Source organism: Hemitrygon akajei, chromosome 6, assembly GCF_048418815.1.
Source record: "Hemitrygon akajei chromosome 6, sHemAka1.3, whole genome shotgun sequence".
In the NCBI taxonomy this organism is placed as follows: Eukaryota; Metazoa; Chordata; class Chondrichthyes; order Myliobatiformes; family Dasyatidae; genus Hemitrygon; species Hemitrygon akajei.
The window spans coordinates 89,761,300-89,774,901 of NC_133129.1; the positions used below are offsets into that span (position 1 = coordinate 89,761,300).

General features: G+C 44.9%; 1 protein-coding gene across 3 annotated transcripts in view; it reads left to right on the forward strand.

Annotated features, from left to right (window-relative positions):
- LOC140729243 (IgGFc-binding protein-like) overlaps window positions 1-13,602 on the forward strand; it is a 225,277-nt gene that overhangs the window by 72,450 nt on the left and 139,225 nt on the right. For 2 of the 3 annotated variants that reach the window (XM_073048804.1, XM_073048805.1), the window contains exons 42-52: window positions 328-469; window positions 573-769; window positions 1,712-1,853; window positions 1,998-2,239; window positions 3,819-3,967; window positions 4,928-5,056; window positions 8,768-8,906; window positions 10,580-10,721; window positions 10,822-11,018; window positions 11,940-12,081; window positions 12,237-12,478. In XM_073048804.1, the coding sequence (XP_072904905.1) occupies window positions 328-469; window positions 573-769; window positions 1,712-1,853; window positions 1,998-2,239; window positions 3,819-3,967; window positions 4,928-5,056; window positions 8,768-8,906; window positions 10,580-10,721; window positions 10,822-11,018; window positions 11,940-12,081; window positions 12,237-12,478 (1,863 nt within the window). The remainder of the gene's footprint in view (window positions 1-327; window positions 470-572; window positions 770-1,711; window positions 1,854-1,997; window positions 2,240-3,818; window positions 3,968-4,927; window positions 5,057-8,767; window positions 8,907-10,579; window positions 10,722-10,821; window positions 11,019-11,939; window positions 12,082-12,236; window positions 12,479-13,602) is intronic. The other variant, XM_073048806.1, reaches the window with a different exon arrangement.

Consider the following 13,602-nt stretch of genomic DNA (forward strand, 5'->3'; position numbering starts at 1 on the left):
CTTTGACTTCTCATGTTAGCCACGGTTGCATCATTCTGTCTTTAGAATAATTCTTCCTAGGAAGGTATCTATCCTGTGCCTTCCGAATTACTCCCAGAAATTCCAACCCTTGCTCTCTTCCATCATTTCTGCTGGTGTTCCCTTCCAATAAATTTAGGACAGCTCCTCTATCATGCCTCTGTAATTTTCTTTACCCCACTGAAATACTGATACAGCTAACTTTAGCTACTTCTCTTTGTGAGATTATATTTTTATTTCTTTTTCTCAACATGATGATGCAGGGATATTTTCACATCATAATCTGTGATCCACTCTTCCCTCTCCCAGGCCTTCTTCCAGGACTGTGTGTACGACATGTGCGCACTGAACGGCAACAAGCAACAACTGTGCGAGGCCCTGGAATCTTACGTCACTCAGTGTCAGCAACGCAACGTCACTATTGGGACCTGGAGAAATGAAACCTTCTGCCGTACGTAGCACAGAAAACAAGTTTCTGACCACTGGAGATAGTTTCATCTTTAGAGCCAAGTGTCCCTTCCTGCTGTGACATCCTTTTCTTTCTTTCTCCATAGCTCTCCGGTGCCCACCGAACAGTCACTACCAGCCCTGTGCCTCAGCCTGTCCAGCCACCTGCCTCGAGCCTCGTCCTCAGCTCTGTGACCAGCCGTGTGCCGAGGGCTGTCAGTGCGACAAAGGCTTTGTGCACAGCGGAGACAAGTGTGTCCCAAGAAATCAGTGCGGCTGTATGTACAATGGAACCTATTACCAGGTAATATCAGTGTTCTTGCGTCAGGCTCTGAATTTTGAGTTTTTATGTCGCTATGCTGAGATTGGGCAACATTTTGCCTCTGTCTCGTTTGCATACCTGGGAGCAAAAGTACAGTCAACGTTTCAAGCCGAAATGTCAACCAGTCCCACCAAAGAGTTTCGGCCTGAAACATTGACTGTACTGTTTTCCCTAGATGCTGCCTGGCCTGCTGAGTTCCTCCAGCATTTAGCATGTGTTGCTTTGGTTTCCAGCATCTGCAGACTTTCTCTTGTTTGCGATGCGCACACACTGTTTACGCATTGCATTGACATGTGTATTGGTTTGTGATCATGTTGATACGCATGCTCTACGCACACAGGATATTGTGTGTACTCATTATAGTAAAGTAATGTTATTTTTAGGAGTGTTTGTGATTGCCACTGATTCAACAGCGGCAATACTTCTGTTATATTTGTAGCGAGTATATGTTTGAATCTCAAAGACAGATCATGAATCCTCTTATTAAGCCTATAAGCTCTGCTTTGGGTGTAAAACCAGAGACCAAGACAAAGCCTGGGCTCCTCACATTTGTTGCGCATCTTGCGCTGTCGATCTTTGAGCTTAGCTCAGAAGTACTCTGAAGTCGAAGTATGTGTAATTATCAAAGGATTTATGCAGCGTAGAGTTAATCTTCCCCACAGACTGCATAAAGCCAAGAAAAACTATGAATTGGTTCAAAGAGAAACATCAACCAGCCCCTCCTTCCCACCCCATGTGCAAAAATAAACTAACTGCTAACATTGGTTGGTTGAGCTACTCTGGTTTTGCGTTTGCAGATGTTACAACATCCTTCTTGATGGACTGTGATCTACTGTGGGATGTCCAGTCCAGAGGATGTGAAATATTCAAAATTCCTACCTTATTCATAGCTCACTCCTGATGTGCATCTCTCTGTGTTTCCAGCCTGGGGACGTGATCTGGTCTGAGGCCTGTAACCAGGTGTGTAAGTGCCTGTCCAGCAACAACGTCCAGTGCACGGACACCAGCTGTGGCCCTGACGAGTACTGTGACAACAAGGGTGGTGTCCAGGGCTGTTATCCTAAAGGTAAAGGTTTCGGCTTAATCACCCTGTTTCCTCCCCATGCTGTCAGATAGCCTACACCCATCCAGTTCCAAAGTTACTATAGCAACTCTTCTGCTACTGAGGTGCCTGCTTAACTCACTCACCCCCTTTCTGTCCTCCCCTCAGGTTCGTCCACCTGCACCGCATCCGGAGACCCCCACTACACCTCCTTCGACAAGAGGAAATTCAACTTCCAGGGCAACTGTACTTACGTGTTGGCCAAGCCGTGCAACTCCAGTCTGACCCCATTCACCGTGTACACGACCAATGAACATCGCAACGGAGTGAAGACAGTGTCATATGTCAAAGCGGTTTATGTCAGCGTCTACGGCATCACCGTGTCAATACTCAGGAACAGGGCTGTCCAGGTGAGATGAGCTGGTGTTTAGTTTCACCATTGCTGGCTGGCATCACTGAAACTGATGACCAAGAGCTGTTGGTGGGCAAGGATTGGGGGGAAAGGAGAAGAAAGAATAATGTTAAGCACAATCTAACCTAATGAAAGTAAAAAGAAACACAGAAATAGTCCTCATGGCCTCCTGAGCCTGCAGTATCATCGAGAAAGATCAATGCTGATCTGATTGTGGGAAAGTCTTGTTTGGCCTGCCTTTTCCAATAATCCTTTATTCTTCTGAAGAATACATAAGGGGCTATTTCTGAGATGAGAGGCCTAGGCAAGGACAGTTAGGACCTAAGTCTGGAGTATCTGAGAGTAGAACCGAGATACGATATGAGACTGAAACAAGGGCAGGGTTCTAAACTAGACACTAGATGAGAAATCAAAGTTGAGCTGATGCCTGAGGATGAACCTATGAAGGAACCTCCCATTTCTGCCTCCTACCCAAGATTCACACGCCTGCCTGTCCATGTAGACCTATTGCTTCTGTTTGTTCCTGCCCCAACAAACTTATATCTGCACACCTCAACTCTGTTTTATCCCTTCCTGGTTCAGTCCGTTACTACCTACATCCGCGACACTCCACAGTGTGCTTTAAATATTAAAATCCTGGTGCCAAAACATTTCCGCCAGTTAGTAGAGTGGGCCTGAATCTTTAAAGGGGCAGTGCCAGCTATAAGACCTGGAGGCTGGCACAGTCAGGTGCGTGCCAAAAGTATTTCTCCCTGAATTAATGCACCTAGGCAGATTTTGGAGTTAGAAGACTCCAAAGAGTTATGATTCTCTTAGAAGGAATTTTCTTTCTCTTGCCTAACTATAGGTATTGGAATTTCTTATCCTAATTCTGTGCCACTATTTTAAGACTTCCGTAAGGCCATAAGACATGGGAGCAGAATTAGGACATTAGCCACATCGAGCCTGGCTGATGCATTTCCTTCTCAACCCCATTCTCCTGCCTTCATGCCCTGACTAGACAAGAAACTATCAACCTCTGCATTAAATATACCCAATGACTTGGTCCAGGTGACTTCAGACCTTTCAGTTTCCCAAGCACCTTCTTGCTAGTAATAGCAACTGCACTCACTTCTGCCCCCTGACACTCTCAAACTCCAGGCATGCTGCTAGTGTCTTCCACAGTGAAGACTGATGCAAAATACTTACTCAGTTTGTCTGCCATCTCCTTTTCCCCCACCACTACCCCTCCAGCATCGTTTCCCCAGAAGAGATGCATCTATCTTATCAGGAGTCATTGGTTTCTTAAACACTTCAAGAAGACAGCTTTTCTAAACACCTATGAACGTTGATCCAACATGTCTAATAATTGAGATATTCTCTGGGACTATTTTATATTTCCTTTCTCTCGCTCAATGTTTTCCTTATTTGTTAACACAGATGACAGGGTTTTCTCAATCATCTGTCCTCTATTCCCTCATTTCTGCTGTCATCTCCCCACCTCCCAGCTAAATCACTCTCCATCTTCCACTCACATTCAACAGGTGAATGAACATCTATACAGAGTGACTCCACTAATTTTCTGCATTGCTTTTCAGGTGGATGGAGAGCCTGTGACTATTCCCATCCGCCCTCTCTCTGGAGTCACCATCAAACCATCTGGCAAACACGTGGTGCTGCAAACGGACTTTGGTGTGACTGTACGCTACGATGGCAGACACCACGTCGATGTGAAAGTTCCCAGCGAGTAAGTACAGCTGGGCACATGGCTCCCCCAGTGGTATGTGGGTGGGGTGTGTTTGTAGGTTGTGTGCTCTGACTATCGAAACAAATCGTGCAAACAATAAAAGTAAGCAAATAAATTCAGAACTGAAGTTCACAAAAGTGAGTTCACAGACACGAAGTTGGTCATCACTGTGGTCGATTCGGGAGCCCGTTAGTTACAGGCCACAGCCAGTTCAGCACAGACACGAGTAAACCTGACAAGTTCAGGGCTCAATTTGGCGTCCTCTGCACGAAGTCCATACTTCCTTCCTGTGAGTGCATGGGTCTTCTCCCACAGTCCAAAGAAGTACCAGTTAGTAGGTTAATTGGTCATTGAAAACTGTTCGGTGATTAGCTGTGGGTTAAATAGGTGGGGCTTGATCATGGTCTCTTTGGGGTTTTTTCTCTCTGTGTGCATTAGGTGTTCGATTTTTTTTAATGACATTTTTGGGATTTCTTTGATTTGAATCTCAAGGCTGTATAATATGTATGCACTTTGATAATAAAATAAATGTACTTTGAACTTCCATCATCCATTCCTCTCTCCACTACTTCCTGTTCATTATGTGGAGTCTCACGAGCTGATTGTGACCCACTGTGCAGGCCACCCCCTCCTGCTCACTGGGCCCAGCCGCACGTGCTCATGGCAGCCCAATCACCGTTTTCACCATTGCTCTCATGTTAATCATGCCACATCCAACATTGGCCCCCAGTGTGCTTATGGCTCTCGTTCTGCCCACCCGCTGTCCCCAGCAATGATCTCAGGACTTCAGCAATGTCTCACACCATGCACTCATTGAAGCACTCAGACTCACCCACCAATCCTTCCTTGTTCTCACTGACTCCCTTCCACAGCGCATTTCATGGCCCAGAACCGTCCCTCTGCCAAACCCTGCATGTGAGCACTCTGATCTCACTCCTGTCTCCCTCTCCTTCTGTACAGCTACTCCGGCCAGTTGTGCGGCCTGTGCGGTGACTACAACGGGATCCCCAGCGATGATTTCAGAACTCCCGAGGGACAGGTGGTGAAGGGAGTCAATGACTTCGGCAACAGTTGGAACGTGGACCAGAAGTAAGTGGGAAATAGGGAAGGAGGCAACTTATTTTCCGATCTGTATGGTCTTTTTTCAGTGAATCCCATGAATATTTATAGGGATTCTTAAGATGAGAAAGTTTACAAGGATACTGCCAGGACTGGAGGCCCTGAGTTATCAGGAGAGATGGGATAGGTTAAGACTTTATTCCTTGAAACACAGAAATTTGAGAGGAGATTTGATAAAGGTACACAAAATTATGAGGGGTTTAGATAGGGTAAATGCAATCAGGATTTTTCCACTGAGGTTGGGTGGGACTACAGCTAAAAGTTGTGGGTTAAGGGTGAAAGGTGAATATGAGGGGAAACTTCTTCACTCAGAGGGTGGTGAGAGTGCGGTGCGAGCTTCCAACAAAGGTGGTGCATGTGAATTTAAAGAGCAAACACGAGGAAATCTGCAGATGCTGGAAATTCAAACAACACACACAAAATGCTGGTAGAACACTGCAGGCCAGGGAGAAGCACTGTCAACGTTTCGGGCCGAGACCCTTTGTCAGGACTAACTGAAAGGAAAGATACTAAGAGATACTAAGGGCCAAAGGGCCTGTTTCTATACTGTACTTCTGTCTAACTCTATGACTGACAATGTGCCAATGTGGCATCTTTTTATTTAACCTTTTATTGTCTCATGGAGGAGAGTATCACGGATTCACAACTTTATTAGCCATAACAACATAAGGACTAGGAGCAGGAGTAGGCCATTTGGCCCATCAAGCCTGCTCCACTATTCAATAAAATCCCTTTTCCCCCATAACCCTCAATTCCCCTGCAACACAAAATTCTATGCAACTGTGTCTTAAAACAATTTAATGTGGTAGCCTCTACTGCTTTCCTGGGCAGAGAATTCCACAGTTTCACTGCTCTCCAGGAAAAGCAGTTTCTCCTCATCACCATCCTAACTCTATTGCCCCAAATTTAGGACCTGTGTTTCCTCGTTTGAGTCTCACTCACCAGTGGAAATAACTTTCCTGCCTCTATCTTACCTATGCTTTTCATAATTTTATGCTTCAGTAAGATCCCCTCTCATTCTTATGAATTCCAATGGGTTTAATCCCAGACGACTCAAGCTGTCCTCAGAAGCTAACCCCTTTCATCTCCTGAATTGACCTGGTGGACCTTTCTCTGTACTGCCTCCAAAGCCAGCCCAACACATTCCAACACTGAGGCAGATTAGCCTAAACCGAGAAAGTCTGCAGACACTGGAAATCCAAATCAACACACAGAGTGTTGGAGGAACTCCAAGTGCTCCTGCTGCGTTTTGTCACCCTGCAGTCTTAGCCTTCAATCTCTTTGAATTATGGAGGACAGCATGTGTATAAATGTCTCTCTCCAGCAGACCTCATCACTATCTTCATGACTCCAGTATTTCTACTATTCTTTAATATTTCTTAATTGTACACAATTTTTTTGTGTTCTATTGCTGAGCAGTAGTGAGCCATCTGATTGGCCTATCAGAGTTCTCTTTGAGAACTAGTTGACTTGATCAACATTTCTGATCTGGCTATTGTACACGATTGCACTTAATAAAAAAGAAACAGGTCAAGCAGTAACTATGGACATAAATAAACAGTCAATGTTTTGGACCAGGAGTCTTCTTCAGGACTGAGGAGAAAAGGGGAAAGATGCCAGAACAAAAAGGTGGGGGGAGGGGAAGGAGGCTAGCTGGAAGGTGATGGGTGAAGCCAGGTGGGTGAGAAAGGTCAAAGGCTGGAGATAGAAGAATCTGATAGGAGAGGAGGCTAGACAATAGGACAAAGGGAACGAGGAGGGGACCCAGGGGAAAGTAATAGGTAGATAAGAAGAAGTATTAGCTCAGAGTGGGGAATAGAGGAAGTGGAGGGGGTGAGAAATTTGTGCAGTAGAAGGAGAAATCAATATTCATGACATCAGGTTGGAGGGAACCCAGACAGAATATAAAGTGTTGCTCCTCCACCCTGAGGGTGGCATCATCTTGGCACAAGAGGAGGCCATGGATCGACATGTCAGAACAGAGGAATGGTCATTGGAATTAAAATGTTTGGCCACCAGGAATTCCCACTTGTGGCGGAGGGTGCGGAGGGCCCAACAGAGTGGTACCCCAATTTACGACAGATCTCACCAAAGTAGAGGAGGCCTCATCGGGAGTGTCGTATACAATAGATGGCCCCAACAGATTCACAGGTGAAGTGTTGCCTCACCTGTAAGGACTGTTTGGGGACTGGAATGAAGGTGAGGGAGGAAGTGTATGGGCAGGTGTAGCACTTAGGCTATTATTTTTGTACTAATCAAAGTAGCTGAAGCTACAATCAGGTTGAATCAATGGTGCTTTTCATTGGAGACCCAATAAACAGGGAAGGAATATTTAAGACAAGTTGGAGCTCAGATTGCTCCGAAGTAATTTGGGATAGACAATGGGTTGACCTATTGTGGGACAAGTTTTCTAAAGAAATTAAGGGTGAGAAAACAGAAAAAGCCTCTTGTCCCAGAAACTTCTAAAGTCAGGAGTGATACGTTGAGGCAAGAACTGAAGCTTTCCAGTGAAGAACTGTAAAGAATATAAAAGACAAATTTGTTGAAGAGTCTGCAGATAGAGTGTGACCAAATGTGAAAGGAAGATCTTGTGCAATATTAAACCTGGCATTCTGTAGTTAAGCTGATGCATATGTTTTAATGCTGTAGGCTCTCTGTAATTTGAAGTACACATTGCTGACCATTCATCAATGGAACTAGGCTAGGAAACTCACTACACATCTCTTAGTTAATCAAAGCTCACACTTTATTGTCTCTGTACGGACAACGTAACTATGTTGACTCAGGCCAATAACTTAAAACATGTATTCTCTGTACCAATACTCACTCAGATCACTTCTCCAATTTATAACACTGAAGTAGGGGATCCCCCATTGGCCAGATGACCAATCCTTTCTTCTCCCAGCCCCTGGCGTGGAGGGTCTTCCTTATGATGTTGAACCTTCGAAGTTATTACCACTTTGTTTTTGAAGCCTCTACTTTTATATTCATTCCTTACAATTCAAATGTTGCATTTCAGTGTTATTGGCTGTGGGTCATTTGACTGACCCATAACCTTCGAATTGGATGTAGTCCAAGAGCTACAAAACTTCACACCATACGTGACTTCTTTTGTTCCCTTCGACTCCGGTTCAAACTAGTCAAACCAGGTGACTCAGACACTGGACCAAGATAATGGGATTACTTCTGCAAACCTGCCATGGTACACAATATAGGAGAGAATATGCAGATGCTGTAAATCAAAGCAACACACACAAAATGCTGGAGGAGCTCAGGCCAGGCAGCATCCTTGGAAAAGAGTACAGTTGACATTTCAGGCTGAGACTATTCATCAGGACACTAATCACAGCTTATCTGAGAATGGCCTCAGGTTTAGCAGGTCCATAGCAAAAGCTCCTTATGTCCACATTCAATAGTTCTGATTACATTATCCCAGACCAAGAATCAATCAGTTCATCAAACAGTTCTCAAAATGGAGGTAACAGAGCAGCTTCGCAAAATGGCATCCTCCATCTCCTTCAAGCACATGGCAAAAAAAAAAATTGGTTCATCTGCTTCTCCTGACCTTGACCCATTCAAATTTGGCATTTTCTTCCATATTTTAAGTCCTCCATGGCCAACAATATTAATTTATGCCTTCTCTTCCTCCATCATCCCCAACCTCTGTCTTCATCTTCTCAGCTGTACTTCGACTGACACCGAGGTGACTCCACAGTGTTCTGAAGATGACCTTCAGATGTATGAAGGACCTTCATACTGCGGGATACTCTCAGATCGTTTCGGCCCATTCACTGCCTGTCACTACAAGATTGATCCCATGGTGCGTATAGCAGAGTTGTGTTGTTTATACCTTTCACATTGTCTCTTCGCCTCCCTCAGTTATGCTCTTCTAGACCTTTTTGATAAGCTTCTGAGTAAAAAAAAATACCCAGCACCCATGTTTGTTAATTGAGGACTTGAATGGTTTGTTGGGAAGCACCTGCTGACTCCTGAGTTTGTTAATGTTAGTTATGCACAACTTGTGCATCAAAATGAAAATATTGGCATTAGTGCAAGTTGAACCACATTGGCTCAGGACGTGAAAGGTTCTGAAATATGAGTTATGAATCTTCAAAGGAGGTTCACAAAATTGTTTCTGGGATTGAAAGGCTTGTTATATGAGGAGCATTTGAATGCTCTGGGCCTGTACTCACTAGAATTCAGAACCATGAGGGGTGTCCTCATAGAATCCTATTGCATCTTGAAAGACCTCGATGGAGTGGGTGTGGAGAGGATGTTTCCTATGGTAGGAGAGGCTGAGACCAAAGGACGCTGCCTCAGAATAGAGGGGTGTCCTTTTGGAATGGAGATAAGGAGGAATTACTTTAGCCAGAGAGTGAATCAGTTGAATTCATTACCACAGGCAACTGTGGAGGACAGGTCATTGGGTATATTTAAGGCAGTAGTTGACAGATTCTTGATTAGTCAGGGGTATGAAGGGGCGAAGGCAGGAGATTGGGGCTGAGAACAAAAATGGACAAACAATGGTGAAATGACAGAGTGGACTTGATGGGCCAAATGGCCTAATTCTGCTCCTATATCTTATGGTCTTATGTCTGGTCCTTGCTGGAATCCTGAGGGAGTCTGAAGTGAGTGCCCATCTATCATAAGTACAGTCTGTGAATGAGACGTCGTATTGAGGCCTCTATTAGCTTTCTGAGGTGGACAAGGAAGATCCAATTACAGTTACGGTAATGAAGGAGAAAAGGAGTTTATCACAGTATGTGGACGAGAATATTTATCCCTCAGACCTTACCTGGAGTATTTCTGGATCTTGCTGTAGGTAGATGAGCTATCTAGTATTCTATCTCACAAGTCTGGCCATTTTTCAGATCTGTTGCTTCCATAAGACCAGAAGGTTTAGGAGTCTGCTCTGTTATTTCATCATGGCTGATCAGTTTTTCTGCTCAGCCCTAATCTCCTGCCTTCTTGTATCCCTAATCAAGAATTTATCAACCTCTGCCTTAAGTCCCTTGGCCTCTACAGCTGCCTGTAGCAATGAATTCTACAGATTCACCACTCTCTGGCTAAAGAAATTCCTGCTCATCTCCATTCTAAATGGACGTCCCTCTATTCTGAGGCTTTACCCTCTAGTCCTAGACTTCCCCACTATAGGAAACATTCTCTCCACATCCACTCTATCGAGGCCTTTCACCATTCGATAGGTTTCAATTAAGTCACTCCTCATTCTTCTGAATTCCAGTGAATACAGGCCCAGAACCATCAAACGTTCTTCATATGACAAGCCTTTCAATCCCAGAATCATTTTTGTGAACCTCCCTTGACCCTTATCCAATGTCAGCACATCCTTTCTTAGATATAAGCTGAGCTGCTCTGAGTCTATTGATTCTTCTTTGCAAATTTACATTCCACGTCCCTCGTTCGTTTCCAACACATAAAGATGCTGCCCAGACTTGTTGTCCTTAACCTGAGATCCACTCCTCCCTCTCCCAGGCCTTCTTCAGAGACTGTGTGTACGACATGTGCGCACTGAACGGCAACAAGCAGCAGCTGTGTGAAGCCATCGAAGCCTACGTCACCCAGTGTCAGCAACACAACGTCACCATTCAACCCTGGAGGAATGAAACCTTCTGCCGTAAGTAGTACAGAGATCACACACCACACCGTCAGAGAGTTTTACTGCTTTTGATCCGAGTGACCCTGCTGGCTGTGAAAACTGTTTTCTTTCTCCATAGCTCTCCAGTGCCCGCCAAACAGTCACTACCAGCCCTGTGCCTCAGCCTGTCCAGCTACCTGCCTCGAATCTCATCCTCAGCTCTGTGACCAGCCGTGTGCCGAGGGCTGTCAGTGCGACAAAGGCTTTGTTCAGAGCGGAGACAAGTGTGTCCCGAGGAATCAGTGTGGCTGTGTGTACAATGGAACCTATTACCAGGTAAGAGCCACGGTCTCGTTCGTGACTCTGAAATTGGTGTTGAAGTCATTGTCTTGTGTGTTTATATCATCTGGTCTCAGTATCTTGTCCAGAACAATCTAAAGTGCAGTCTTCCACTCGACACTTTCAATATTGACCTTGTCTGCATAATGGTCTTGATATGAAGGGTTCCCTGTACATTAGAATCAGAGAGTCACAGAAAAGTACAGCACAAAAACAAGTCACTCTGCCCATCTAGACCATGCTGAACCATTTAAATTGCTTACTCCCAATGACCTGCATCAGGACCATAGCTCTCCATACCCCGACCATCCATGTACCTATCCAAATTTCTCTTAAACGTTGAAATCGAGCTCACATGTACTACTTATACTGGCAGCTCGTCCCTCACTCTCACCACCTTCTGAGTGAAGAAGCTTCCCCTCATGTTCCCCTTAAACTTTTCACCTTTCACCCTTAACCCATAGCCTCTAGTTGTAGTCCCACCCAACCTCAGTGGAAAAAGCCTGTTTGCATTTACCATATCTAGTAGTCTCACAATTTTGTATACCCCATCAATTAACCTCTCAATCTTCTACATTCCAAGGAATTAAGTCCTAACCTATTTGATCTTTCCATGTCACATTTGAGGATGAAGCAGAAACTATCTGTATCAGTTAAAGGCCAGGAAGTAGGATATTTACGAAAACGATAAAGAATTATGATGAGTTATATTGCTGAGATGAAAATGATAGGAAGACTAGGTGAGTGCAGGAGGAGTTTCTTGGTTCAGCTCTTCCGTTTTTGGGCAGACCTTGATTGACTGTGATCTACTGTGGCATATCCAGAGGAGATGAGAAACAAGTGCAATTCTCACTGCCAATCAAGTGAACTTCACGTCTCTACACTTCACCCCTCATGTGCCTCTCTCTGTGTTTCCAGCCCGGGGATGTGATCTGGTCTGAGGCCTGTAACCAGGTGTGTAAGTGCCTGTCCAGCAACAACGTCCAGTGCACGGACACCAGCTGTGGCCCCGACGAGTACTGTGACAACAAAGGTGGTGTCCAGGGCTGTTATCCTAAAGGTAAATGGTCAGGGGTACTGGGTGAGAGATGAGTTTAATCGTTCTCTTTCCTCTCCCTTCCTGTTTTGTCGATTTTGCCTAGTTGTGACTATGGCAACTCTTGATACATGGATTTAACTCACCTTTCCCCTCTTCCTGTTCCCCCCCCCCCCCAGACTCGTCCACCTGCACCGCATCCGGAGACCCCCACTACACCTCCTTCGACAAGAGGAAGTTCAACTTCCAGGGCAACTGTACTTATGTGTTGGCCAAGCCCTGCAACTCCAGCCTGACCCCGTTCACCGTGTACACGGCCAATGAGCATCGCAACGGAGTGAAGACAGTGTCATATGTCAAAGCAGTTTATGTCAGCGTCTACGGCATCACCGTGTCAATACTCAGGAACAGGGCCGTCCAGGTGAGAGGCTGATGTTTACATTTTTTAAAATTTTATTTTATTTTAGTGAGATTTAGTGCAGAGTCGGCCCTTCCTGTCCATTAAACCTCGCTGCCAGCAAACCCTGACTTAACCCTAGCCTCATCATGTGGCAAATTACAATGATCAATTAACCAGTTGGTCTTTGGACTGTGGGAGGAAACACATGTGGTCACAGGGAGAATATTCAAACTCCTTACAGGCAGCGGTATGAATTGAACCTGTGTCACCTGTACTGTAAAGCATCATGCTCACCACTACGCTACCATGCCATACCAGTTGATGGGTTAATTGGTCATTGTAAATCGTCCCGTGATTAGGCCATGATTAAATAGGGGGATTTCTGGGTGGTGCAGCTCAAAGGATGGAAAGGCTCATTCTATTTGTGGTACCACTCACACTGACCAGCCGGGACATTTTTGTTCAGAGAGGGAATTAACTCCTCCGCAATCTATTCAAATGAAGAAAATAAGGGAAAATGTACAGGAGAGGATCATCTGGCTGCTGGAGCCACTGTACCACTGAGAAAGGTCAAAGCTGCTTTGATTCTAGGTTAAGCAATACTTCCCTGCCTGTTCTCCATAATCCTTTACTAAAAATCTCTACCTAGAAGATATTCAATAATTGCACCTATGCAGCTTTCTGGGATAGAGTATTCCAAAGTTTTAAGATTCTGTGGACAGAATTTTTCGTCTCATCTCTATCTTTATTGGAATCCCTTATTCCTTATCCTCAAACCTTGCCTCTATTGAAAGATCTCCAAACCAGGGATATATCTTCCTAATGGTTCAAAAGTTCAATTTAATATCAGAGAATGCATACAATATATACAGTAACCTGAAATTCTTATTCTTCACGGACATCCATGAAACAGAAAAAAAAACAAAGACGTTATTATCAAAACCCCAGTAACCCCCATCCTCCCTCCCATAGACAAGCAGCACCAAAACATCAACCTTCCCCGCACTTGCTACAGCAAAAGCATCAACTTCTCCCCACCACCCACCATACAAGCAATAGCAAAGCCCCCAGAGACCATGAGCTAGAGGCCATCAAAAACTACTGTCCATCCCATCACTTCAACATCTCAGACAGGGAGAGAGAGA